Consider the following 24,470-nt stretch of genomic DNA (forward strand, 5'->3'; position numbering starts at 1 on the left):
CAGGACATCTGTCCCAGAATGGAAAGGTAGGAAGAGAGGTAAAAGGAAGGCAAGAAAAGGGAGGCTAAGATCTGCTTTGGTATTGTCTTGACTTCCCCACATTGCAAGCTTACACCTGTCCCTTCTTGCTAGTCGCTCTTCCATGCATCCATGCCCTCCACCCCCAGCCTGGGGTGTGCCCCCTGTACCTCACATCCATCCATGCCCTCCACCCCCAGCCTGGGGTGTGCCCCCTGTACCTCACACATGGGAGTATTAAGGTCATTCTGAGGACCTGGCAGAAGAAAGTCTAGAACTTGAAATGCAGTGGAATGAAGCTGGGCCTCAGATAGTGGTGGCCACACCTAGGCAGCAGCCAGACATGAGTCTAGTGGAGGGCTGGGAAAGTGAGGACAGTCACAGAGATAAAGCCTTGCTTAGTTAAGCTGCTGAGCAAAGGATTTTTGCCCCCCTGGGCTCACTCCTCTTCTGATCTCTGCCCTTTCTTCCTAGCAGCTCTTCACCTCAGAGGCACAAAGCCTGATGCTCCTCACCACGGTGGCCATGCCAGTCTTCAGCAAAAAGAACGAGACGGTGGGTGACTGCTCCCCATACCTCAGCACCTAGGTTAGATCCCGGGACTGAGCTTCACAGCCGACTGCCAGGGTGGAATGCAGATTTCCAAACCCAGTCCTGGGCCAGCCATGCAAGAACCTTCTGGTCAACTGTGGGATTGAGAGTCCCTGCTTTCCCAAAGCTCCCAGCCTGGTCAGGAGGCTGTCCCGTACTCTGTTCTTAAGACAGAAGGCTATGGGGTCTCCTGATAGCCTTCCAGATTAACCACACTTAACTAGCCAGAGTGGGCAGACCCTGGCTTGCACATGAAGGCCTCTAGTGAAGGGATTTCCAGAGCTTCCCATAGTCTGTCTGATCAGAAAATACTTCCTTATGAGTCACTTATGCTAGAGAAGCTGCATAAATTATGATCCTTCTGTTTCACCCTCTGGTGCGAACATTAATATTTCACTTAGCTTTGTATTTCATTTAAATGTTACTGCTTAAATATTAATACAGGGCATTAATCTTCCTAACAGCTCAGCTTGCCCCTGAGGCCTCCTCTGACAGTCTACATTTTTGTTTGGGGGATTCAACCTATAACCTAACTACAAAGGAAGATCAGTAAATGTTTCCTCTCCCAGCCTCTAGGGAGGCCAAGAGTCTAGGATAAGAATCCCAGTTTCCCTGAGCCTTGTATTTTTTATTCCAGCGATCCCATGGCATTCTCCTGGGTGTAGTGGGCTCTGACGTGACCCTAAGAGAGCTCATGAAGCTTGCACCCCGATACAAGGTGAGCCTGAGTGGGACCCTGGGAGGGAGGTGGGGGAGCCACAGCTTTCCATTGTTGTGACAAGGTATCTGAGGAAATCAGCTTAAAGGGAGGAGAGATTTGCTTGAGCTTGTCATTTCTGTGACTTCAGTCATGGCTGCTTCACTGGAGACCAATGGGGGAAGCACAACAGTGGTTTGGTACAATTTGTATTTAACCCACTGATAGGAGCTGCTGTCTTCCATCATGCCCGCCCCCAACTCCTCCCCTACCTAGCCATCCAACACATCTAATGCCTCAACCCTTGACTTTGGCAGCTTGGGGTACACGGATATGCCTTTTTGAACACAAATAATGGCTACATCCTCTCTCACCCTGACCTCCGACCTTTGGTAGGTACAGATCTTTGCCTTGAATGCCTAACAATATGAGTTGGGGACAGTTCACAAAAATGGTTAAAAATTCATTGTGTGGTAAAAGAGAAAAAATAAGCATCATTATACCCATTTTCTAACTATTCATTATCTAGCAGGATGTACATGGAAAAACACATGAAACCACACCACAGAGTAGGCAGTGCAGGCTGGGGCTGGGAGAATGGAGTCCTGAAGACAGTCAACTTTCCATTACTGTAGTGATCATCTGCGATCAAAATCCCATAAAGAAAGAATTATTTCAATCAATGGCTGGTTGTGCCTATTGCTTTATACTGTGGTGGGGTACATGCGGCGTAGCATGATGGGAACATGTGACAGCGTGAACCTGTTGCCCAGGCAGTAAAATGAGAAAGAAACTCCAGTCCCAAAACCCTCATTAAGGACATTAAACCACTCACTAGGTTTTGTCTCCAAACTCCACCATTTTCCAACCATTCCATGCTAGAATCCAACTTTCTATATAGAGGCCTTGGAGAGCTGTTTAAGAGTCCAAACCATGAGGGAGAGACGGTTCCACAGTTACAAGCACCTATGTTCAGTTCCCAGAACCCTTTTCAACCAGCTCATAGCCCCCTTTAACTCTAGTCCCAGGGGGTTGATACCTCTAGCCTTCATGGACACCTGCATTCACATGTGCATACCCACACCCAAACACACACACATGCACTTAGTTAGAAATAAATCTTTTTTAAAAGCCTCATCATTGCAGACATTTATCACAGACCCTCTGTCCCAGTGACTCCATCCCTCCTACAACCTGACAGATGGCCCGGCAGAACCCCAGAGGGCCATGAAGGGAATGTGAGCAATGAGTTCACAACAAAAATAGCAAGACCCTCTCTCAAGGGCAGCAAATGGCCCCCTGAGCTTGATTTTGATGCTGCCCACGGTCCCTGTTGCCCTCTGACTTTGTCCAGGGGCTGTGGGAATTTTCACTTGAGTCCCCTGAGCACCCGGTATCTGAAAACTCTGCCTCCAGAGCATCAACACCGCCCACAGTAGCAATGGCCACATAGCTTATATGATGGCTAGAGGGGCTCGGGGAGCTAAAGTCCTGGAGGTGTCTTAAACCCACTCCTCTTTAGTTCTCTTAGGAACCCAAGACAAACTTGAATAGCAGAATTTATGAGGGTGCTTCTCTGCCCCACGAGTCATTTGGAGAGACCAGCTGAACCAAGGCACATGCCAATTAGCTCAAGTGACACTGAATATCCCCTAAGGCATTTGACCAAGCCACTTAAGGCAAATTGTGGGGCTCAGAATTCACATTGTTCTATTCCCTCTGTCTTCCCAATTCAGATTCGGCAAGGCATGTATCTGAACCCATAGTGGGTGATCTTAACTAACAGGGTCTTGGGGGACTGATACTAACAAATGACTTACAGTGAGAGAATGAAGTGGCATGGACCAGAAAGCCCACCTGTCAGCATCCATTTAGGCAACTCACAGGAATAATGCTCTCACCAGCCAATTCTTGTTGTGTGCTTATTGTGTGCTTGATAGCACTGTACTGGTAATAGTACCATAAATACAAGGACATATCTAGTTAAGAAAAGAAAATGCATGAAGGCACATGGCAGTCAACTGCTTACCAAAGGACACAGTAAGGCTAGTGCCATGTACTGTGTAAGGAAAGAGCTATCAGGAAAACAAAAGACATGATTTCAGAAATCAGAATAACAGAAGATATTCCTAGTAATAGAAGTTCTTTTAAAAAATGTTTAGAGGAATTCTGGGGGCCTTTCTGTGTCAATACCCTAACCAAATGAAATCACACGTTTATTCTGAGAGGCTAAGAACTGGCTACAATCTGTTGGGTGCAGTCAGGACTTAGGAAATGGCACTGGGATGCTGCCAGAGAAACACTCGGGTACAGGAGGGCAGGGCAGCACTGGCTGGTGAGTGTGGATGTCAGGAGGCTGAGAGCAGAGCATTGTGTGGGCCATGGGCAAGAAGACAAGGGGAATAAGGACAGCATTGTGACAGTCATACTCTAATCAGGACAGAAGAAAATAAAACACAAATAAATGAAACAACTAGCAGAAGCAAGATATTCAACAGCAGTGACTCCAGTCACCCAAACAACTACTGGGGACACGTTTACAGGAGTAGATGGTGCTATTTTTAACGTACTCTGATGATAAACTCTCCTTTTCTTTACTGATGGCTTTACCAAACTAAACAAGGGAAGTACCACAGGCGTAATTATAGCTAACAATGCTGTCAGAGAGAAAGAGAGAGAGAGATAGAGAGAGAGAGAGAGAGAGAGAGAGAGAGAGAGAGAGAGAGAGAGAGAGAGAGAGAGAGAGAGAGAGCACAAGAAAATAAGACCGTGTGAGAGGGAGAAAGAACAAGAGAATAATGCTGCTCGGAGAACTGGCTCATGGATCTGTGTCAAATTTTGGACCAGGTGGTTATTAAGTACTGTTGATCTGCCCTTGGATCTGACCAATTTAAAAAAAATCCTTCAAGACGAAATGTTTCTGCAGATGCCTTAAAATCTGGAAGAGAAAATGATTGCTCAGAAAGTATTCTAAAATGATCATCAGAGATTAACAAGATGAAGTGTATGAGAAATGGGTGGACGCTCTGCAAACTGAGCACCCACGTGTGGGCGTGTGCCACATGACAACACGAGGGGATTTGCCGGGCTAATGGTGCCATCTGGGCTGCCAAGCTGGCCTAGCTATCCATGCAGCCAGCAGAAACAGTCAGAGCTGCATGTGCTTCAGGCCACAGAACACACCTCTCACCTCCTGGCCGGACTCCGTGTGCAATACTGAATTCTTCCCTGGCAGATCCCTTTTCAGACATTGACAGTTGAGCATCTTCAGAGAGCTGAGTGATTTTCAGACTGGAAGTGTTTAGCTGGAGATAGTCAAGTCTTAGGAGTGACAATCCCAAGCCTTGTCAGGGGGAACATATTCTGGATGGTTCCAGAAGAAAACTGACAACAATAAGTAAAGGTGAGGAGGCAGGTTTGAACTCCACAGGAGGGAGAACTTCCTAGTAATAAGAGCTGTCCAAACTGGGACAAGCTGTCTCACAAAACAGGGAGATCCCTGGCATGAGAACTGTGCAACCCTCCGGAGGCTGGGAGGCCATCTGTGGCACACACTGGTCGTGGCAGCTTTGCACCCCCATATCCTGGGAGATCACGGGATGCTTTCATTTTTTTATGATGGTATTTGAAAGTAGAGGGAACAGGGTGGATGCTAACCCTGCCTTTCCATCCCATCTGGCCCACTCCAGTACAGAGACGGCAAGAAGCTGAAACCCAAACCCAACTACAACAGTGTGGACCTCTCAGAAGTGGAGTGGGAGGACCAAGCTGAAACTGTGAGTGGGGAGAAGGGGGATGAGAAGTTACTCACCCAGCTAGCCCTGTAGCCAGCAGGCAAGCCCTGGGTGCAGCGGGAATGCTGACACTGCTGGACAGCTCTGGGGCCTTCAATCCTCTCAACAAGTCCAGATACCCAGCTGTGACCCTTGAGTCACATGGATGGCTGAGACAGGCTGGAATTGTACTTACCCAGCATGGTCTCAGTGTTGTGCTTAGCTTCCAAATTCCATACTACATCCTAGAGGAAACTATGTCTCAGCAATACAACACTGTATCCCAGAGCAGCTGTCCCCTCAGAACACTGCCTTAGTGATAGCCCAGAACTGAGAGCCAGTGGTACCTAGGCCCAGGTCCATCTTCCCTCCTAGAGTTCTGCTCAGAGGAAAAGGGAAGCACCAGTGATCCTAAGACATGGTCAAAGTCCCAAATCTCCCTGCTCCAGGTGAGCAGGCACCAACTCCTGCTTCTTTCTCTTAAAGCTGAGAACTGCCATGATCAACGGGGAAACAGGTTCCCACTCCATGGACGTGAAGGTACCACTGGACAAAGGGGTAAGGAAGCAGAGACTGCCCGTGAGGTCCCAGCAGACAGCACTGAGCCTGGACTTGGATTTTACTGTGGCCTTGGGAGCCTGAGGAGAGAGGAAGGGTGGCGAGGGCTAGGAACTGTGCCGTTGATCTCATTGATACTCTGTTCTTTTTTGTTTGCTTGGCCGGTTGGTTTTGGTTTTGGCTTTGGTTTTTTGAGACAAGGTTTCTCTGTGTAGCCCTGGCTGTCCTGGAAGTCACTCTGTAGACCAGGCTGGCTTCCAACTCAAAGCGCTCTGCCTGTGACGCTCTGTCCTATAGAGACCACTGAGCATGGAGGTTGCCCAAGTCACTCTCGGCTCTTCTGTCCTTCCTCTGCTGCCTGCTATTTGGCCCTTTGGTTGTTTGTGATAAAAAAGGAGAAGGGGACAGTTATTTTTGCAAACTGCCATCAGCTCTGCTAAAGCATGTCACATGGGGAAAGGCTGGAAATACTCACTACTCCCTATAGCTGATTTTTATCCAAACACAGAGAATGGAAGCAAATATCCTTACTACAGAGAATCAAAACCAGAAACCCCCAGTATCTGTTCAGACCTGGTGTCATCTGAAAAGACCATTTCATCTTCTCACTTAAAAGACTCTGATGAGTCCTCTGAAGTCACATCATCTGTTGACATATTAACAAATGTCACCTCCTCCCATGCAACCACCCATCCCACCTCCTTCATTACCCACCTGCCTCTGCTCAAAGAACATAGCATCTGCCTGCAGCAACTAGACCCGAGTCCTTCCCTGCACACAGCTCTCCACAGAGGCCCAGCTGAGAAGCGCCAGCCAGTGTCCCTTCTAGACAGGAAATTGGTCTCCACCAGGACTGCTGTGGGACCTCTGCCTCATCGGACACACTGGGAATGTCGGGAATGTCAGGTCACCTGAGATAACTCATACCGAAAGAGTCATGGCCCCTTCCCTGTGCCTTCAACATGCCCTATGGCCTCTGTCAAGGTACAGTGTGCCAGGACATTGAACCTAGCATGAAAAACCTAATGTGCACATGGCCACTTAACAGCCGGAAAATCTGTGCTATGCCCAACACACTGACCCACCCAGTGGGTGAAGTGTGTGTTCACCCTTTTCTCCCAGGGCCCAGGGTTATCTCAAGGTATCTCCATCCTTCTCAAAGCCACCAGGCAGAGGCCTAACCAGGAACAACAGTCTGAGCTTCTATGGAAAATTATTCCTGCCTGAGGAATTTGCTTATTGCTGCCTGAAACATACGCACATCAGAAAGCAGGATGGTGGTGGCGCTGGTAACTGTGACACTCACTTCTTAGGACACGGCTACCCTGTCTTCCTACTGCTGACACCACCGATAATGGCAGTCCAGATTTATCAGACATGAAACTGAGAACAGCACAGATGCCCATTTATTCAGCCAACCTATGGAGGCAGGTTTCTTCTTACCTACATCTTATAGATAGAGACATCAGAGAAGCCAGAAACTAGCCTAGGATCATGGAAAATCATAAATTCTAGACTCCAGGCCTTTGAGACCTGTGTGCTTAGAGTGCCAATCTCAAAGACCTCCCCAGGTGTCTGGAAAAACATGTCTTTACTTTATAAAATTAGATTATGGAGTAGCAGGCATCCTCTTGGCATTTCCTACATTGGTTTAACTAATCCTCCCCACTCTCCCTCCCCCATCTCCCTGCCCCCAACTCAGGGTTCCCTTCCACTCTTGGGTCCTATTACCCTCTCTACCTCTCTCCTTTGAAGTCGCCTTTCTCCTTCCAGGTGCCGCTTTCTGGTTTCCTAGACTCTGTATACACTTGCTCCCATGTAGGTACATACATATATGTGTGTGTTATACATATACTATATATGATATATGTATGTAGTATGTAATTATATATACGTATGTGCACATATAAATTGTATACATATATATTTAGAAGCTAGTACCCACATGTGAGAGAAAACACACACTGTTTTTCTTTCTGAGCCTGGGCTACCTCACTCAGTATAATATTTTCTGGTTCCATCCCGTCCTTTCTGGCTAGTTCCCTTCCTTGCCCATGACCCTCCCCATCTGCTTCATACCACATGTATTCCATGATCCTCTTTTCCCTCCCTCCTCTACCATGTTGCCCATCCCCTCAGGATTCCCTTCCAAGTTTCATAACCTTTGCACACAGACACATAAATATACACATTTATATAGCCACCCACATGTCATTTTAAACCTAGATCCCACATGAGGGAAAACAGAGTATTTGTCTTTCTTGGTCTGACTTATTTCACTTAGCATGATCTCTAGTTCCTTTCATTTTTCTGTAAATGTCATGATTTCACTTTTCTTTAAGGAGTTCCAAAATTCATGTGTGTGTGTGTGTGTGTGTGTGTGTGTGTGTGTGTGTGTGTGTGTGTGTGTAAGTCATTCATCTGTTGATAGAAATCTGGGCTGGCTCATTTCTTAGCTACTATGAACATAACAGCAATAAGCAAAGAAGAACGGGTGCCCTTGTGGTCCACTGACTTAGATTCCTCAGGCATACACCCAAGGGTGGCATGGCTGGGTCATACAGCAGTCTTGTTTCATGTTTTGAGAAACTACCATACCAACCTCCATAGTGACTATACAAGTTTACATTCCCACTGGCAATGTATACAGATTCCAGCGTTTGGGTTTGTGGTTCTTTTTCTTGGAGAGAGGTGGCTCTTCCCATGGTCTAGATATTAATTCCCTATCTAATTTATAGTTGGCAAAGATTTGCCCCATTCTGTGGACTGTCTCTCCCTTTGCCGTGTAAATCTTTTAATCCATGTGGTCCATTTGTCAGTATTTAGGATTCTTTTCCATGCTGTTGGAGTCCTTTTTAGAAAGTTCCCCGTGTCTGTATCCTGAAGCGTTCCCCCTGATGTGTCCTCCAGCAGTTTCTGAGTTTTAGATATTACACTAAAAGTACTGATTTGTTTGCATTGACTTTAGAGCAGGGTGACCTACACAAACCTAACTCCATTGACTTGCATATAGAAACCCGGTTTCCTCAGCACCCTTTGCTAAAGTCTGTCCAATGTATGTTTTGATGCCTTTGTCAAACATCAGGTAGCTGTGTGGATTGATGTCTAGATTCTCTCTTCTGCTCCATGTCTGTGTTTGTGCTGCTAACCATGGTGCCTTTGTTACTATAACTGTAACGTAAGTTGTGAAAACTCCAGCACTGTTCTTTTGGTCGATGATTGTCTGAGATGATCAAGTCTGTATCAGTGTGGTGTTAGAATAAGCATGGCCCCACAGACTCATGTGTTTGAGTTCTTGGCCTATAGGGAGTGGCACTATTAGGAGGTGTGGCCTTGTTAGAGTAGGTATAGCCTTGTTGAAGTGTGTCACTGTGGAGGCGGGCTTTGAGGTCTTATATACTCAAGCTACACCTAGTGTAATACATAGTCTCCTTATGCTACCTGCAGATCAAAATGTAGAACTCTTAGCTACCTCTTCAGCACGATGTATGCCTGCATGGTGCCATATTTCCACCATGATGATAATGGACTAAAACTCTGAAACTGTAAACCAGCCTCTATTAAATGTTTTCCTTTATAAGAGTTGCTGTGGGAGCTGGAGAGATGGCTCAGAGGTTAAGAGCACTGACTGCTCTTCCAGAGGTCCTGAGTTCAATTCCCAGCAACCACATGGTGGCTCACAACCACCTACAATGCAATCTGGTGCCCTATTCTGGCATGTAGACAGAACTGTATATGTAATAAATAAATAAATCTTAAAAAAAGAGGTGCTGTGAACTGGAGTTAATATGTAAAATGAAAAAGTTTAAATGAAAAAAAGCAAAATTCAAAAGAATAAATATGCTGTGGCAAGAAAAATTCTCTCAATAAATAAATAAATAAATGTAAATAAAACAAAAATAGTTGCTGTCTCTTCACAGCAATAGAAGACAATCTGATAGTTCAGGCTTTCCAATGGAACAGAACTGATAGAATGAATCTATATTATGAAATGAAATTTATTATATTGGCTTACATAATAGAAGACAGGTGATCCAACACTGGCTTAGAGACTGAGAACCCAGTCCACAAGACTGGCTGCCTCAGCAGTTCCAATCGGATGATGAAGGCTGGGAGGCCAAAGACACTGGTTTCTGGTGTCCGGAAAGGATAGCAGCAGCAGCAACAACAACAGAGTAGATGCACACATAAGCAAGGAGCAAACATGGCAGGCAAAGTGCAGAGCTGTTTCTCCCTCAAACCTCCTTTATATCTGAGCTGCTGCCAAAAGGTGCTGCTCACTCCAGGGCAAAGTCTTCCACCCCAGATAATCCTTCCTGGAAATACCCTCACACACACACACACACACACCTAGAGGTACATCTCTTAGTTGACTCCAGATCTTATCAAGTTGACAACCACATGTCACCATCAAAGGGTCTTGTGCACATCCTTGTACAGTGTATGATTGTTTTTCTAGTTCTATGAGGAACATAATTGGTATTTTTGAAGGCTGATTGACTTGTGTGTGTGGATGCCTGTGTGTGTTTGTGTGAAACAATTCTCAACAGCAAACCAAAATCAGGAACATAATAAGATCACAGACTGCAGCAAAGTTGCTTTCATCCTAGGAATGCATGGCTGGTTCAACATACATAAATCAATAAATGCAACACATCATATAAATGAGTTTAAGAATAGTAATTATATGACCATCTAGGTAGATGCAGAAAAAGCATTTGATAAAGTTCAACATAGCTTCATATTAAGGGTATTTGTAGTGGTTTGAAAGAGAATGGCCCTATAGGTTTGTATGCTTGAATTCTTGGTCTCCAGTTAGTGGAACTGTTTGGGAAGTATTAAGAGATGTGGCCTTGTTGGAGGAGGTATTTCACTGGGAGTGGGTTTTGAGGTTTCAGAACCCTACACCAAGCCTAGTGTCTCTCTCTGCTCGCTGCCTGTGGCTCATGATGTAGCTCTTAGCTATACTGCTCCAGCACCATACATATCTACCCATGTGCCACCACATTCCCCATCATGATGATAACGGAGTAACCCTCTTAAGCTGTAGGTACGCTCCCAACTACATGCTTTCTTTTATAAGAGTTGCCTTGGTCATGGTGTCTCTTCACAGAACAGTGACTAAGACAGTACTGAAGAACTGGGGATAGATGGAGTACTTCCAAATTGTAAAGGCCAAATATGACAAATCTATAGCCAGCATTATACTAAGTGGGCGGAAACTAAAGGCCTTTCCTCTGGATTCTGAAAGGGAACAAGGATCACAGGCTCTCTGCCTTTATCCAGTACAGTTCTCAAAATTTTAGCGCAATTAGATGTGAGAAAGATAAAAGGAAGGAAAATAGGAAAGGAAGAAATCAAATTACCTCTATCTGTAGACAGCATAATTATATAGTTAAAGGACACTATAGACTCCACCAGAAGGTTCTTTGGTCTGATAAACACTTTCATTAATGTTCCTAGATGCAAACTCAACACACAAAAATCAGTAGCTTTCTTATATGCCAATAATGATCTTTCAGTTCGCTGTCTTTGCCAGTGAGATGTGTCTCTTAGAAACAACAGAAAATCAGATAAAGATTTTTAATACACTCAGCAGTTTGAGTGTTTTGTTTTTGTTTGTTTTGTTTTGCTGAGTTGAGGCCATGCACATTCAGGTTACTATTGAGAGATATTTACTAATTCCTGTAAATTTTACCAATCATTTTTCTTGTTATTTGTCTTCATTTTCTCACCTGTTGGTAGAGGTTTGTTGGCTTACTGTGTTGGATTTGTGGGTTTGTTCCTAGTTCTTCCTTATTTTATCTATTCCTTTCAGGAAGCATTCTTTCCTATGCTCTCACAGCTGAGACAGTCTCTCCCCTTCCTCTTTCTATAATATTCTCCTAAGTATCTCCTGCATTGCTGGCTTGGTGCTATGAACTGTTCGAGTTTGCATTTGTCTTGAAAAACCCTTACATCTCCATCAGCTTTTAAAGCTATCTTTGCTGGACACAGCAATCTTGGTCAGCAGTTATTTACTTTCAGGGCTTGAAATGCATTATTCCATCTTTTCCCAGCATTAAGTGCTGCTAAAAACATGGCAGATGTTTCTTTCTTTTTTGATATATTAGATTTTTCCTCTTGCTGCTTTTATTTAATTTATTTTATTTTTAATTATGTGTATGTGTCTGGGTATGTGCACAGAAGGGCACGTGTCCTAGGAAACCCAAAAGAGCGTTTTGGATCCCCTGGAGCTGGAGTTACAGAAGATTGTGAGCTGCCATGTGGGTACTAAGAATCAAATCCATGTCCTCTGTAAGAGCAGCAGTGCTCTTAACCACTGAACCATCTCTCCAACCCCTCCTCATAGCTCTTAATATTGTTTATGTGGTCGTTTGAATGTAATTGGCCCCCATAATCTCATAAGAAGTTACACTATTAGGAGGTATGGCCTTGTTGGAGGAAGTGCATCACTGTGGGGTGGGCTTTGAAGTTTCCTATGCTCAGGATACCACCCAATGTCTCAGTCTACTTCCTGCTGCCTGTAAGACTCTCAGCTAGCCTGGCACTCGTGGCACTCAGAAGGCAGAGGCAGGCAGATCTCTGTGAGTTCGAGGCCAACCTGGTCTACAAAGCAAGTTCCAGGACAGGCTCCAAAGTCACAGAGAAACTCTGTCTTGAAAAAAGCAAAACAAAACAAAAGACTCTCAGCTATTTCTCCAGCACCACATCTGCCTTCATGCTGCCATGCTTCCTGCCATGATGATAATGGACTGAGTCTCTGAAACTGTAAGCCAGCCCCAACTAAGTGTTTTCCTTTATAAGAGTTGCCATGGTCATGATGTCTCTTCACAGCAATAAAAACCCTAAGACGGCTTCTTTGCTTTTTATTTTTGACTTCCTGTCTATAGTATGTCATATGTCATAGTGAAGCTCTTCTCAGGTCTATTTGGGGTTGTAAAGGCCTGTTGCATTTGTGTGTCTATTTCTTTAACTCTTGGCAGGGAGGGGGTTTTCTGCTGTAATTCATGAAATATATTATCTATGCCTTCAGTGTTGAGTCTCAGCTTTTATTCTCCTGGCGACTCTTAGGTTTGATCTTTTGAATGTATCACAGAGTTTTTGGGAGCTATGGTCGTGTTCATGTTTACCCTTAGTAATGTTTAAATGCAGTGCTTCATCAACCTCACCTGCACTCCTGCTGTCTGTCTTCCTCTGTGTGTCTGTTGCTGATGCTTCCCACTGTGGTTTTCTATTTGATTCTTAGGTTCCTAGTTTCCAACTTCTCTTATTTCTTTTAAGTCCCAGTTTCCTTGCTGAGTATTTCTCTTCCAAACTGCTGACTTCTCATCTATGTCTTCTGGCTTTTCCCTCTATGCTGCTGACTCTTCTCTCCAGATCCTAAACTAAACTGACTTGATTATTTATAGTCTATTTCAGGTCACTGGTCAATGTTTATTAATTTAAGTTGTTGGCAGTTTTATTCTCGTCACATTCATCTCTCCACCCTCACCAACATCCTCCCCACATAAAGTTCCCTATCCGCTTTCATGGATTTGTTTTTGTTTTTGTTTTTGCTTTGTGGCCCAATGAACTTATCCAGAGCCACTCATGTGGCCATAGATGTAAAGCTATCCACTGGGAAATGAGTAACTCTCCAGTGGCTGTATCACTGAAGAATTGTCTGTCCCCAGTATCCACTGGCTGCTATTGGTTCTCCTTGGTGAGATATGGATGAGTGAGTCCTGTCCTCTCTGTGAATGCTTGAGTCTAGTCTTATGCCAGTTCCATGTAGGCAACCACAGTTCTTTGAGTGCCAGAATATATTGGGTTCTATTTTTTTTAGCCTTCATTACTTTATTATCCTTTGAATCTATTTCCCTAAGACAAAATTCAAGCTCTTTGAAACTAATTCAGACTAAGCTGACAGATTAATCTCCCAAAACCACTTCCCATGCCCTCTTGCTCTGTGCAAAGATTTCCGCATAGTTTTTCACTGGCTGCAGCATAGAGTCCATGCTATCTATGGAAGTCAATGATATGCTTTGAAAATATATGATTATCTAAATAAGTAAAATGCCTGCAGATCTCATTCATATGTTCCCATTCCCAGCCTTTTATCTGTATGGGTTCTATTTTTTAAGCTGTTGAATTTTTTGGTTTATTTTCTACCAAGTTTTATAACTCTTCCTCTCTTTTGATGAAACTGTGTGTCATACTAGACAACAAACCCACATCCACAGTCTTATTGTCAAAAGAGGAATAAAAACCTGCATCTCGGTGAAATTCTACAGTTCAGTGAGCTATGAAGCAGTGTGGTGACATCCAGTCCTGTCTGTGTGGGAATAGGAACGTTGACTGGCAGAAAGTCAGGCCAGTGTTGGGAAAGGGCTTGGTGCTCAAGGCCAGCTGGGATCCTTACTTCCCCTCTGATTTGAGACAGACACATGGACACAGTCAGATGCCAGTCACAGAACTAGATGTCAAGAGCTGTAGAAGCCACAGTTCAGGATGAGAGACCTGAACAAATCCTGTAAGCCTCAGTCCCCACCCAAGACAGCTGTCTCATTGGTTCCTGGAGAGTCCATAGTGGCAGGAAAGCATGGCAGCTGGAACAGGAAATGATTGGTCTCATTTTGTCTGCGCACAGGAAGCAGAGAGCCTCTGGATGCCCCTTAAGATGGCCTCCTCCCCATTGTTCCTTCTGCCCTTCTTTGGCAGTGTTCTCCTGGAGGAGGAGATGGGAGTGTCCTGCTCAAAGCTCTGTAGTTGCTTGTTCCTGGCACCTTGACCATGAGCCCCTGCATTCACCACTACTCTGCAAAGAGAGGCGTCTTTGATCAAGGTTGAGTTCAGCACTACTGTCTAGATAGAAACATAAATTTTTGGTAGGCAGTCTGGGATTGCCACTATCCAACTATACATGGTACCTCTATTCAGATTTTTTTTTAGTTTATTTTTAAATTAGCTTTTGAAGTAGTGGGTCTCCATATGACTTCTTACATCCTTCATTTTGGTAACTCAGTTGTCAACTTGCCACATTGTAGAGTCACCTGGGAAGAGAGGCTTCAAGCGGGACTGTCTAGATCAGGTTTTCCTATGGACACATCAATGTGGGGTTGTCCTGATTACATTGTTTGAGGTGGTAAACCCATCCTAAAAGTGGGATGCACCACACCCTGAGTTTGAGTTCTAGACTCTAAGAGGAGAGGAGAAGGTGTCCTGAGCTCGAGCACACAGGCATTCACACTCTCTCTGCTGCTGCTGCTCTCTGGATATGACTAGCTCTTTCAAGTACCTACCACCTTGACTTCCCCTAAAAATGGTGGACTGGAAACTGGCATTGTGTGCTTAACTAAACCATTTCTCCCCCTGTTGCATTTTTCATGGCTTTTTTTAATCACATAAACATAAATGAAACTAGAACATCACATTGTCCCCCAGGCCACACCCTCTCCCTGTTTAAATCTTGCCATCCTTAGTTTTCCCTCTATTTTCTCATCACATGGGCTCTGCCACCTGCATCCTCCTGGGTATTTTTTAAGTTGGAAGAATTTTTTTATTGCTGTGTCAGTCTTGTTGCTGGCTATGAATCTGTTTAAATTATTTATCTCATCTTGGTTTAATTTTGGTTGGTCATATGCATCTAGAAACTCATCCATTTATTTTAGATTTTCCAATTGTCTAGAGCATGTGTTTGTAAGGTATGCTCTTAGAGTTTTCTGAATTCCATTTGGTATCTGCTGTTGTCTCTCCCTTTCATTTCTAATTTTATTAATGTGGGGTGTTCTCCTTCAATCTTTCTTTTAGATAATTTGGCTAAGGACTTGGAAGACTTGTTAACCTTTTTGATGAACCAGCTCTTCGTTTCATTGACTCCTTGTATTGTTCTTATTGTTCCTTCTATTTCATTTAATTCATGCCCTCATCGTAATTATTTCTCCCCACTTATTGCTTTGGAGTTTGGTTTGCTATTTTTCCTTCTTTCCTTTTTTTTGTTTGTTGTTGTTGTTTGAGACAGGGTTTCTCTATGTAGCCCTGGCTGTCCTGGAACTCACTTAGTAGGCCAGGTTGGCCTTGAACTCACAGAGATCTACCTATCTCTGCCTCTTGAGTGCTGGGATTAAGAGTATGCACCACCACCGCTTGGTTGTTCTTGTTTTTCTAAGTCCTTAAAGTAGGTCATTATGTTGAGTTCTCTGTTTTATGTGAGTACTTTGCTTTTAGGAGGACTATGTTGTGTCCCATAGCTTTCTGTATGCGTGCTCTCCTTTTTATTTTATTCTAGAATACTTCTCACATGATCTCTTCTGTGATCTAGTCATCATTCAGTAGTGTGTTGTTTCATATCCATGAGCTTGTGAACTTTCTACAGTTTCTATTGTTGTTATCTGGCTTTATTTCGTTGCCGTAGACTGTGATCTTGTGGGGGTTGTGGGCTTGCTGTGGGGTTGTGGACTTATCGTGGATACTGTGGGCTTGCCATGGGGACTGTGGGATTGCTGTGGGGGCTGGAGGCTTATCATGGTGTCAGGACTGCTGACTTTCCTCAGGCTGGCCTCCAGCTGTGATTTTTGCCCCACCTCCAGCCCCCCAAAGCCCCACTCCCACCTCCCACCCTGCACCCCCCACAGCCCTGTGAGCTGCACAGCTGAGGCTGAGTCCTGCTGACTTCTCTTCTTCTTCCTTTATGGGTTTCTGAAACTCTCCCTCTCATTCACTCTTTGGAATAACATCTTTTTTTTCTAGCAGTTTTTCTAAAAGTTGAAGAGATAGGGTCAGGAGAGTAGTGTCCCACTCTCCTCCAGGAAGATGTTAGTCAAATGTACACATCCCAGCTCTAGATGTTTCTAGCCCTAGTGGTCACTTCGCTGTCCTGAAGGAAGCCTAGTCTCACACTGCCTGCGGAGCCCAACATGGCAGCCACATGGGTAATCTAAGTTACACTGACGTTGGTTAAAATTAATTAAGATATTTCAAGTGCTGAGCTGGCCGCATAGACTGGGCAAGCCTAGATCTTAAAGGCAGCACCCAAAAAGCCAGTTTGCTGAACTGTGAGCTGTTTCTGCCCGTGAGTGTCAATAAAAGGGGCTGTGATGGTTGGGTGCGGCGTGAGGGAGGCACAGCAGATGACAAGCAGCAAAGGGTGTGGTTGGGGGCAGGCGGCCAGCACCACTCTGTCACCTAGCTGGGACACTTTTCTTTTGCTTTCAGAAACGCGTTTTATTCCTGACCAATGACTATTTCTTCACAGACATCAGTGATACACCTTTCAGGTGAGGGGATAATGCCACACAAGTCTGGGATTTGAGACAGTAGGAACACTACCAACTCATGATAGAACTTTCAGATTTGAGAGGTGGTTCTTTCTTACCAAGGTAATGATTTTGTGCTATTAGCAAACGATCCTGGCCAGCTAGCATTCGGGAAATGAGATCTATATGGGCTTTGCCAGTGTGGCTAAATGTCCAGTTCTGCAGCCAAACTCTTAGTTTGAATCCCAGCACCACCACTTACAGGCTTTGTGATCTGAGCCTCAAGACACTTAACGTCTCTGTGCCTCAAAAGCGTCATCTGTGACATGTGAATGAATAATAGCAGCTACTTCCTGACTATGTTGATGATGACATGGCACCATCTACATAGACGTTGGCTCAGGGTGCTGGGATGAGAAGATCAAAGTAGGATATTGCTAAGGTTCCCTCCATCATTTCCCAGTGGAGCTCAGGTTCACTGCTCTGACCACCCACTAGAATACCTGAGAACGTCTCAAGATTGCCAATTCCTTGGCCCATGAAAACCAGCTGTGTCAGAGTCTGGGCGCTACACCCTTTGATGCTCCCCAGATTCAAATCTAGTGTGCTACTAAGAGATGGGTATGGAAGGAACCTCCTAGGGGGATCATGAAAGCCCTGAACATTTCAGGTGGCCCCTGGAAGCTCAAGTACTTATTACTCCTTAAGTAACCCGGGAGCTCAGGAATCATGGTCTATGGCATTTCCAGGGCCCTTTTGGGGAAGAATGACTGATAAACTAGCAGTGCCTTCCTGTGAGGCCAGGCTAAAGGAGGAGAGCTAGAAAGGCGTATCATTGCTGTGTCCAAAAGTTCCTTGCTTGGTGAGCTGGAGTGGTTGTGACTATTGTGCACCAACTGTGTTCTCTCCTCTCTAGCTTGGGAGTGGTGCTGACCAGGGGCCATGGGGAATACATCCTCCTGGGAAATACATCTGTGGAGGAAGGTAGGTCAAGCCCTGTGCTGACTGTGATGTGGTGTGTGGTAGGGATTTACTCTCCCAGGTTGCTGAGCAGGGTCAACCCAGGGTGGAATCAGGGTGAGCATTTCCCACCAGGTGGGGTGGAAGAGAAGGACCTCACCCCTATCCCAGATGCCCATGACCCCAACTGCCTATGAATCCAGCTACCTTGGGAACTTTGAGAGAATCAACCTTCATGAGGGTCAGGATGTCTCTGAGGGCCCTGAAAAATGGGACACTACTATGTCTGTCCACTCTTCTTTCTCATTCCTAAAAAATGGGACACTACTATGCCTGTCCACTCTTCTTTCTCATTCCTAAAAAATGGGACACTACTATGTCTGTCCACTCTTCTTTCTCATTCCTGAAAAATGGGACACTACTATGTCTGTCCACTCTTCTTTCTCATTCCTGAAAAATGGGACACTACTATGTCTGTCCACTCTTCTTTCTCATTCCTGGGGTGCATCTCATCACACCATCATCCTACCATTTGTCTAGCCATATCCCCTCATCACTAGACAAACATCGTGGCCTACAACCCTGCCTCCATCTCTGACTTCATCCAAAGAATCTTTCTAGAAAAAATTTCTTTCCTGGTGGTTTCCTGCCATCTCGCCCAGGCTCCTCTCTTAAGCCTCCTACTCTTCAAAAGATGTGCTGAAGGTCTGACTCTTGAAAACTGTGGGAGTGACCTTCTCCTGGGTAGGGTGTTAGCAGATGTAGTCAAGCCAAGATGAATCGTTAGGATGCCCACACTTGTAAGATGGGTGTTCTTAGAAGAAATGGACAGATGAGGACTACAGTAGTGACTCAGCAATTAAGGGCACTACTACTCTTGCAAAGGACCTGGGTTCCATTCCTAGCACCCATGTGGCAGATCACACTTATCTGAAACTCTAGTTCCAGGGGATCTGATGCCCTCTTATTGCCTTGTACATATGGGACATAGGTATACATGGAGGTGAAACACCCAGACACATAAAGTAATAACAATAAGTTTTTAATAGACACTGAGGGAAGGGGGCTCTGTGGTGACAGGTAAGATGAAGTGCACAGCATAGTGAGGATGGGGGCAGGGAACTGGCTAACTGGAAGCTGGGAGAGGCTTCCCTGAAAAATATCTCCATTTGGCCCCTCCCTCCAGCTCACCCTGGCCCTATAGGGTGCTAGCCTAGATGGCATTGCCCTCTCCAGTTCCCCAGGGTGGCCCTGCCCTGCCAAGGTGGTGTACTGATGCCTACAACGTCCTTCTACAGCAAGAGGCCCTGCTACTGGAGCTCTCTCCCTCTGTCCTCAGTCACCAAGCCGTTACATTCCCTAAGCCTCAGCATGTCTTCATCCCTCCACCTTCCCACAACTGCCCAAGATCCTCTCACGTTACTCCAAGGTGCAGAGGGAGCTGTCTGTCATTACTCATGAAGCCAGGCAGGCTCTGAGCCCATCTACAACCCCACCCCCCCCCCGCTGTTTACCCACTGTCTCTGCCTGAAATTTCCTAAAGCTTCATTGAGCACCTACTTATGTGTTAGCACTGAGCTACCAAGAGCCCATTCACTCATTCCATCAGCAAGTGTACTGAGTGCGTAATCAGATAGGCTAAGAGCCCAGTGAGGCTCCAGAGCTCATTCAGCAGGTACAGCCTCCCCAGGCTCATCCCTGGCTGGCCAGTGAAGCAGCAGTGTGTGATAAATCAGGGAAGACAAAATCACTGCTTCCAAAGTGTTAGCTCCTCGGAGGGAGGTGTTAAGAGGGTGGCGCTTTAAAGACACTGGTATCAAAGATGTTTAAGACTGCAGCCGCTAAAACCTGTAGGAAGATGCTGAAGGTGTGGTCATGAAAACCCTTGCTGCAAAGGAGGTTTGCAGACCTGGGGTGTGTGTTCACAGCCACAGGATATCAGCCTGAGTATGGACTCTGCTTTCAGGCCTGCATGACTTGCTCCATCCAGATCTGACCCTGGCCAGCGACTGGTAGGCAAGGGGGTAAGGGTGGGAGGGGGAAATGGGGAGATTTGAGGTAACATGGGTTCCTTGGACTTCCAGGATCTATTGTATCACAGATATCGACCCAGAGCACCGGAAACTCAGCCAACTGGAAGCTGTAGTCCGCTTCCTGACAGGGATGGATCCAGGCCTGGAGTGTGAGTTCCCTAACCCATGCCTCTGAACTTGTCCTCTGGGTCCCAGAAGCTCAGGGCTTTCCAGGGTAGAGAGTGCCATCAACCCATCCCTGGATCACAAGGGTTACTTGAGGAGAATAAGAAGAGGCTCCAAAGAAACAGGCAGAGCTGGCTGGGACAGTGGGCTATGCAGGATGTGGGTGTTCTAGGAACTGGAGACCTGCACCAGTGATCCTCAAGTCAGAGGCCAGCATCTTCTTTAGACCCCGTCAACCCTCCTGCTTGTCCAGTCTATCCCCACCACCTTACGGCAGGCAAGGAACAGACACTGTCTTGAAGTCCTCAGTTCCATCAAGCATAGCATTTGGTCAAGCAGTCTCTTCAACTCTTCTGTCTAGGAGGATTTGCCAAGTCTAGGCACTCAGGCTTCTGGTCAGCTCACTTGACCATGACCCTCAGCAAGCCCCCTCCTCCTCTTCAGTTGTCCTGCTACATAGATGCTCTCCCCATAAAAAGACCATCTCCTGAACCAACCTACCAAGGCATCTATCTAGCTCCCCATCAGTCAGCAAGGCTGGAGTGAGCATGTGCTTGCACCAGACCTGGGGCAAGGACTAGGCTAAAGACAACCCAGCCAAGGCCTGGCAGTTATGGAGCTGAAAGTCTGGGGGCAGGTAGTGATCAAGGCTGCACACATATGAAGTGTTAGAGTCATGCCAGGTGCTGTGGATGGTGTACCGGGGAGGGGGTGAAGGCAGAAGAGCAAGATTACTGAGGATGAGTAAGAGTCCCAGGTATCTGGAACCTCCTTTGAAGGCAATAAAGATATTTTGGAAGTATACGGGGTGGGTTATACAGTGGTGAACATGTAGCCATTGAGTTGAATACTATAAGTTAATTTTGTGGGATGTAAATTTCACTTCAATAAAAAATTAACACAATTCTAAGAGAGGGCAGAGAGGGCCGCCTCTGTAGAGTGGATGAAAAGCAACCAGGCCAGGGAATAGCAGGCACTGGGGTAATGAGGCAGGGCAGCACTGAGCCAGGCAGGGCCCGCAGCACCCACTGCCACCAGCATGTCCTACAGCAGAGAGTAGAGAGATGGGTAGGCCCTGGCTGGATCAAGAGAATATCCAGACTCCACAGTGCTGAACTAGAAGGGCCTTCAGTGTCAAGTCACATCTATTCTGTGATTGAGAACCTGGAGGCAGAACAAGGAGGGTTGTTATGTTATTGATATCTTTATGCCCACTCAGATGCCTGAACACCCAGAGACACCAGCAAGGTCTCCTGACTTTGATAGGGTAGAGAGCTGTGCTGTAGGCATTGTTGTTGTTATTATTAGACCGAGTCTCAAACTTGCTATGTAGCCAAAGATGACCTCCACCTTCTGACCCTCTGCTCCAAGAGCTGGGGTTCCAGGCTGTATCTGCACAACTGAGCTACATCCCCAGTTTCTAGGAGCTGCGCTGTTCGTAATGAGGTGGGGGCTGGGCAATAGATGACATGTGGCTGGTTCCTGTGATTTTACCCCCAGGTGACGAGGAGCTGGTACGGGAGGTGCTGTTTGACGCAGTGGTGACGGCCCCCATGGAAGCCTACTGGACAGCACTGGCACTCAACATCTCTGAGTATGTACGGGAGGGGTGATGGCTTTGGGAGAGCAGGTGGCACACTCAGGCATATTCTATCTCTGGTTGAGTCAGGCTCCTTGGAAAGACACAACTCCTTCTGAGGGAACCACAATGAGGACAGGGACACAGGAATATGATAGGATGGGTGTGAGACTGGCCTTCACCCCACTCCTGTGAAGCAGGCTCCTATCCCGCAGCTCCTTCCAGCTCCTCTCAAATACATCAAGTGCAGCTTTTCCAGCCACCAGCCCTAGTCCCACTGCAGCCCAGACCAAGACTAGGGCTGAATGTGTTCTCTTGGTTGGTCTCCCACTACCCAAGAACTGCCCTAGTAAGACAAGACACTGAAGACCTATTTCTAGCTTCGAAGGAAGGCTACCACTGGCTTGACCTCAGTGCTTCCCAGACCCGTAGATCTCCTTCATTCTCCTGCCGTTTTTTTCTTAGTGACATTGTGTTTCATGGCTAGACAGAAAAATGAGCATTGTGTATGTGGCATGAGAGGAAGGAGATCAAGGTGACATTAATGAGGTAGGGGAGATGGTCCTTGTTTCTGAATAGGAAGGTTCAAGGTCATAGATGTCAAACCCCCCAACACTCAAGTCCCTGCCGCTCCTCTAAGAAAACAATCTCCTATTTTTAAAAGCACAGGTATGATTTCTCTTTTCTTCAATAGAGGGGCTAGAACACAGTGTTTGTGTGCATACATACTACATGTGCATCTGGTTTCCATGGAAGGCTTTTCAGCAGAGGTTCTGAGGGCTTGCTTCTCTCTGGTTAGAAAAACAGGTTGCTGAAACAGGACTTGAACTGCCTACATTTTGATGCAACTTTGAACCACATAAATGTAGGTACACAAATAAACCTAAGATAAAGATATCTATAGGGTCAGATACTAGCACATAATGTACTAAGGGGCAAATGTTTGTCACTAGCTTCCACACTACCAAAAGAATGATCTGTGGGGACTGGGAAGATGGCTCGATGCAGTGTTTGCCACACAAGTGTGAGGATCTGTGTAAAAAGGCAGGCATGGTCTCCCACTTCTGTACCCCCATGCTGGGCGGGGGAGCAGAGATGGGCAGATCCTTAGAGTTACTAGCCATCCAAGCCAGCCCGATCAGTGAGCTCCAGGGTCAGTGACTGACCTTTGTCCAAAACAAACAAGGTAGAGAGCAATTGAAGGAGAAACACCTCATCACCCTCTGACCTCCAAATGCATGCGTACACACATGCACATGCTCACACGGACACATGTACACACATATAACATACACAAAATTGAAAGCCAACATGTTGTGGGGGTTGCAGGCTCTCCCTCTAAAGATGTGGACAGGCACATCCCACCCTACTCCTGTACAAAAAGGTCAGAAAGCTCTAAAGCCGCTAGACAAGCCGATGAGAACTGGAGAAAGAAAACTGTCTCCGGTCAAAGATGACATGAGCAAGGAGCAGAGGGTGGGGAGGGGGTGTCTCCATGGAAGACACCTGCCTGGCATGCATGAGGCCCCAGGCTCTATACCCAGCACTGTAAAATAAATACTATATCCCTGGAAACTTCAAAATAAATGGAAAATCATTATAGCCAATAAGAGAATTTAGTAAAGTAGAAGGTTATAATATCAATGTTCAAAAATTAATAATACCTGGGGCTCGAGAGATGGATCAGTGGTTTAAAGCACATACTCCTCTTACAGAGGACCCTAGAGGACCCAAGTTTACTTCCCAGCACCCATGCTCCCTGCATCACAGCTGCCTATAACTCCAGCTCCTGGGGAACTGACGCCATCTGCTGGCTTCCATGGACACCTGCACTCACATGCGTATAACCACACAGAGACATATTCCCGTATGTCATTAAAACTGAAAAAAATCTTATTTTAAAAATTGATAATATTTATGAATATAAATAATAGCCCCAATATGAAAAGACTTTAGTATGGTAAGAAAAAAAATTATTGTTCTAGAATTATAAGAGCACATTGAGCATATGGTGTGAGAACTGTTAAAACAGATCTGAAACACTGGGCCTGTGATTCCAACTACTCAGAGAACTGAGGCAGGAGGATTGAAGGCTTCAGGCCTGACAGGGCTACAGGATAAGACACTGTCTCAAAAGGTAATACAGGATACAGCTCAGTGGTACAGGCATGAAGCCCTAGGGTTTGATCTTGGGGTTAGGGGGTTAGGAAATAATCCTCTAAGACAAAGAAGTAGGCCTGAACACATGGAAAGACTCATGGTGTGTCAGAGTGGAAAGACAGATGCCATGAAGCTCCTCCCTAGTATAGACTCAAAGCGCATTGTCTCTCTATCCAGCTGACAGCTTGTAAAGTTTATTAAAAGAACAATCAAGAACAGCCCGATGTCTCAACCCAGGGCATGATCCTACCTAGATGTAAAGGCACTATCAAACCTCTGACAACTTTGAATTGTGGTACACAAGAGATCAGAAGGCCCAGGGGGCATGCATGTGGACTTGAGGTGCATCCCAAGGCACTGTGTCATGTTAGTGAGGGGAGGTCGGCTTACTAGCTGGTGCAGGGCCAGTGGGACTAGCTCCACTGGGTGAGTGCATACTCCTGGATGAAGTGACTCACATTCAAACACACAAGAAAGAAGTCGTGTAAGTACTAACTGATACTGTGATCCAGCTGCGCTGAAATCTGGGCGTCAGCGAGCTTCCTAATGCTGACTCAGCTCGCAAGCAATGCGAGAATGACTGGCAAACTTAACAACCCGGAAATGTCTGTATGAGCAAAAAAGGGATGAGCTGGGAAGCTGTGGCCATAAGCAGGCGGAGACACCATCTCTGCAGCTACAGTGTGAATGACAAAGAGT

At 45.9% G+C, this 24,470-nt stretch overlaps 1 protein-coding gene across 2 annotated transcripts in view; it reads left to right on the forward strand.

Annotated features, from left to right (window-relative positions):
• Positions 1–24,470, forward strand: part of Cacna2d4 (calcium voltage-gated channel auxiliary subunit alpha2delta 4) — a 100,521-nt gene that overhangs the window by 28,289 nt on the left and 47,762 nt on the right. Inside the window, exons 14-23 of one of the 2 annotated variants that reach the window (XM_005066068.4) lie at positions 496–573; positions 1,247–1,327; positions 1,624–1,698; positions 4,996–5,082; positions 5,566–5,637; positions 16,834–16,895; positions 17,791–17,858; positions 19,801–19,846; positions 19,919–20,016; positions 21,533–21,626. In XM_005066068.4, the coding sequence (XP_005066125.2) occupies positions 496–573; positions 1,247–1,327; positions 1,624–1,698; positions 4,996–5,082; positions 5,566–5,637; positions 16,834–16,895; positions 17,791–17,858; positions 19,801–19,846; positions 19,919–20,016; positions 21,533–21,626 (761 nt within the window). The remainder of the gene's footprint in view (positions 1–495; positions 574–1,246; positions 1,328–1,623; positions 1,699–4,995; positions 5,083–5,565; positions 5,638–16,833; positions 16,896–17,790; positions 17,859–19,800; positions 19,847–19,918; positions 20,017–21,532; positions 21,627–24,470) is intronic. The other variant, XM_021224764.2, reaches the window with a different exon arrangement.

The sequence above is a fragment of the Mesocricetus auratus genome, unplaced genomic scaffold, assembly GCF_017639785.1.
Source record: "Mesocricetus auratus isolate SY011 unplaced genomic scaffold, BCM_Maur_2.0 Super-Scaffold_100676, whole genome shotgun sequence".
In the NCBI taxonomy this organism is placed as follows: Eukaryota; Metazoa; Chordata; class Mammalia; order Rodentia; family Cricetidae; genus Mesocricetus; species Mesocricetus auratus.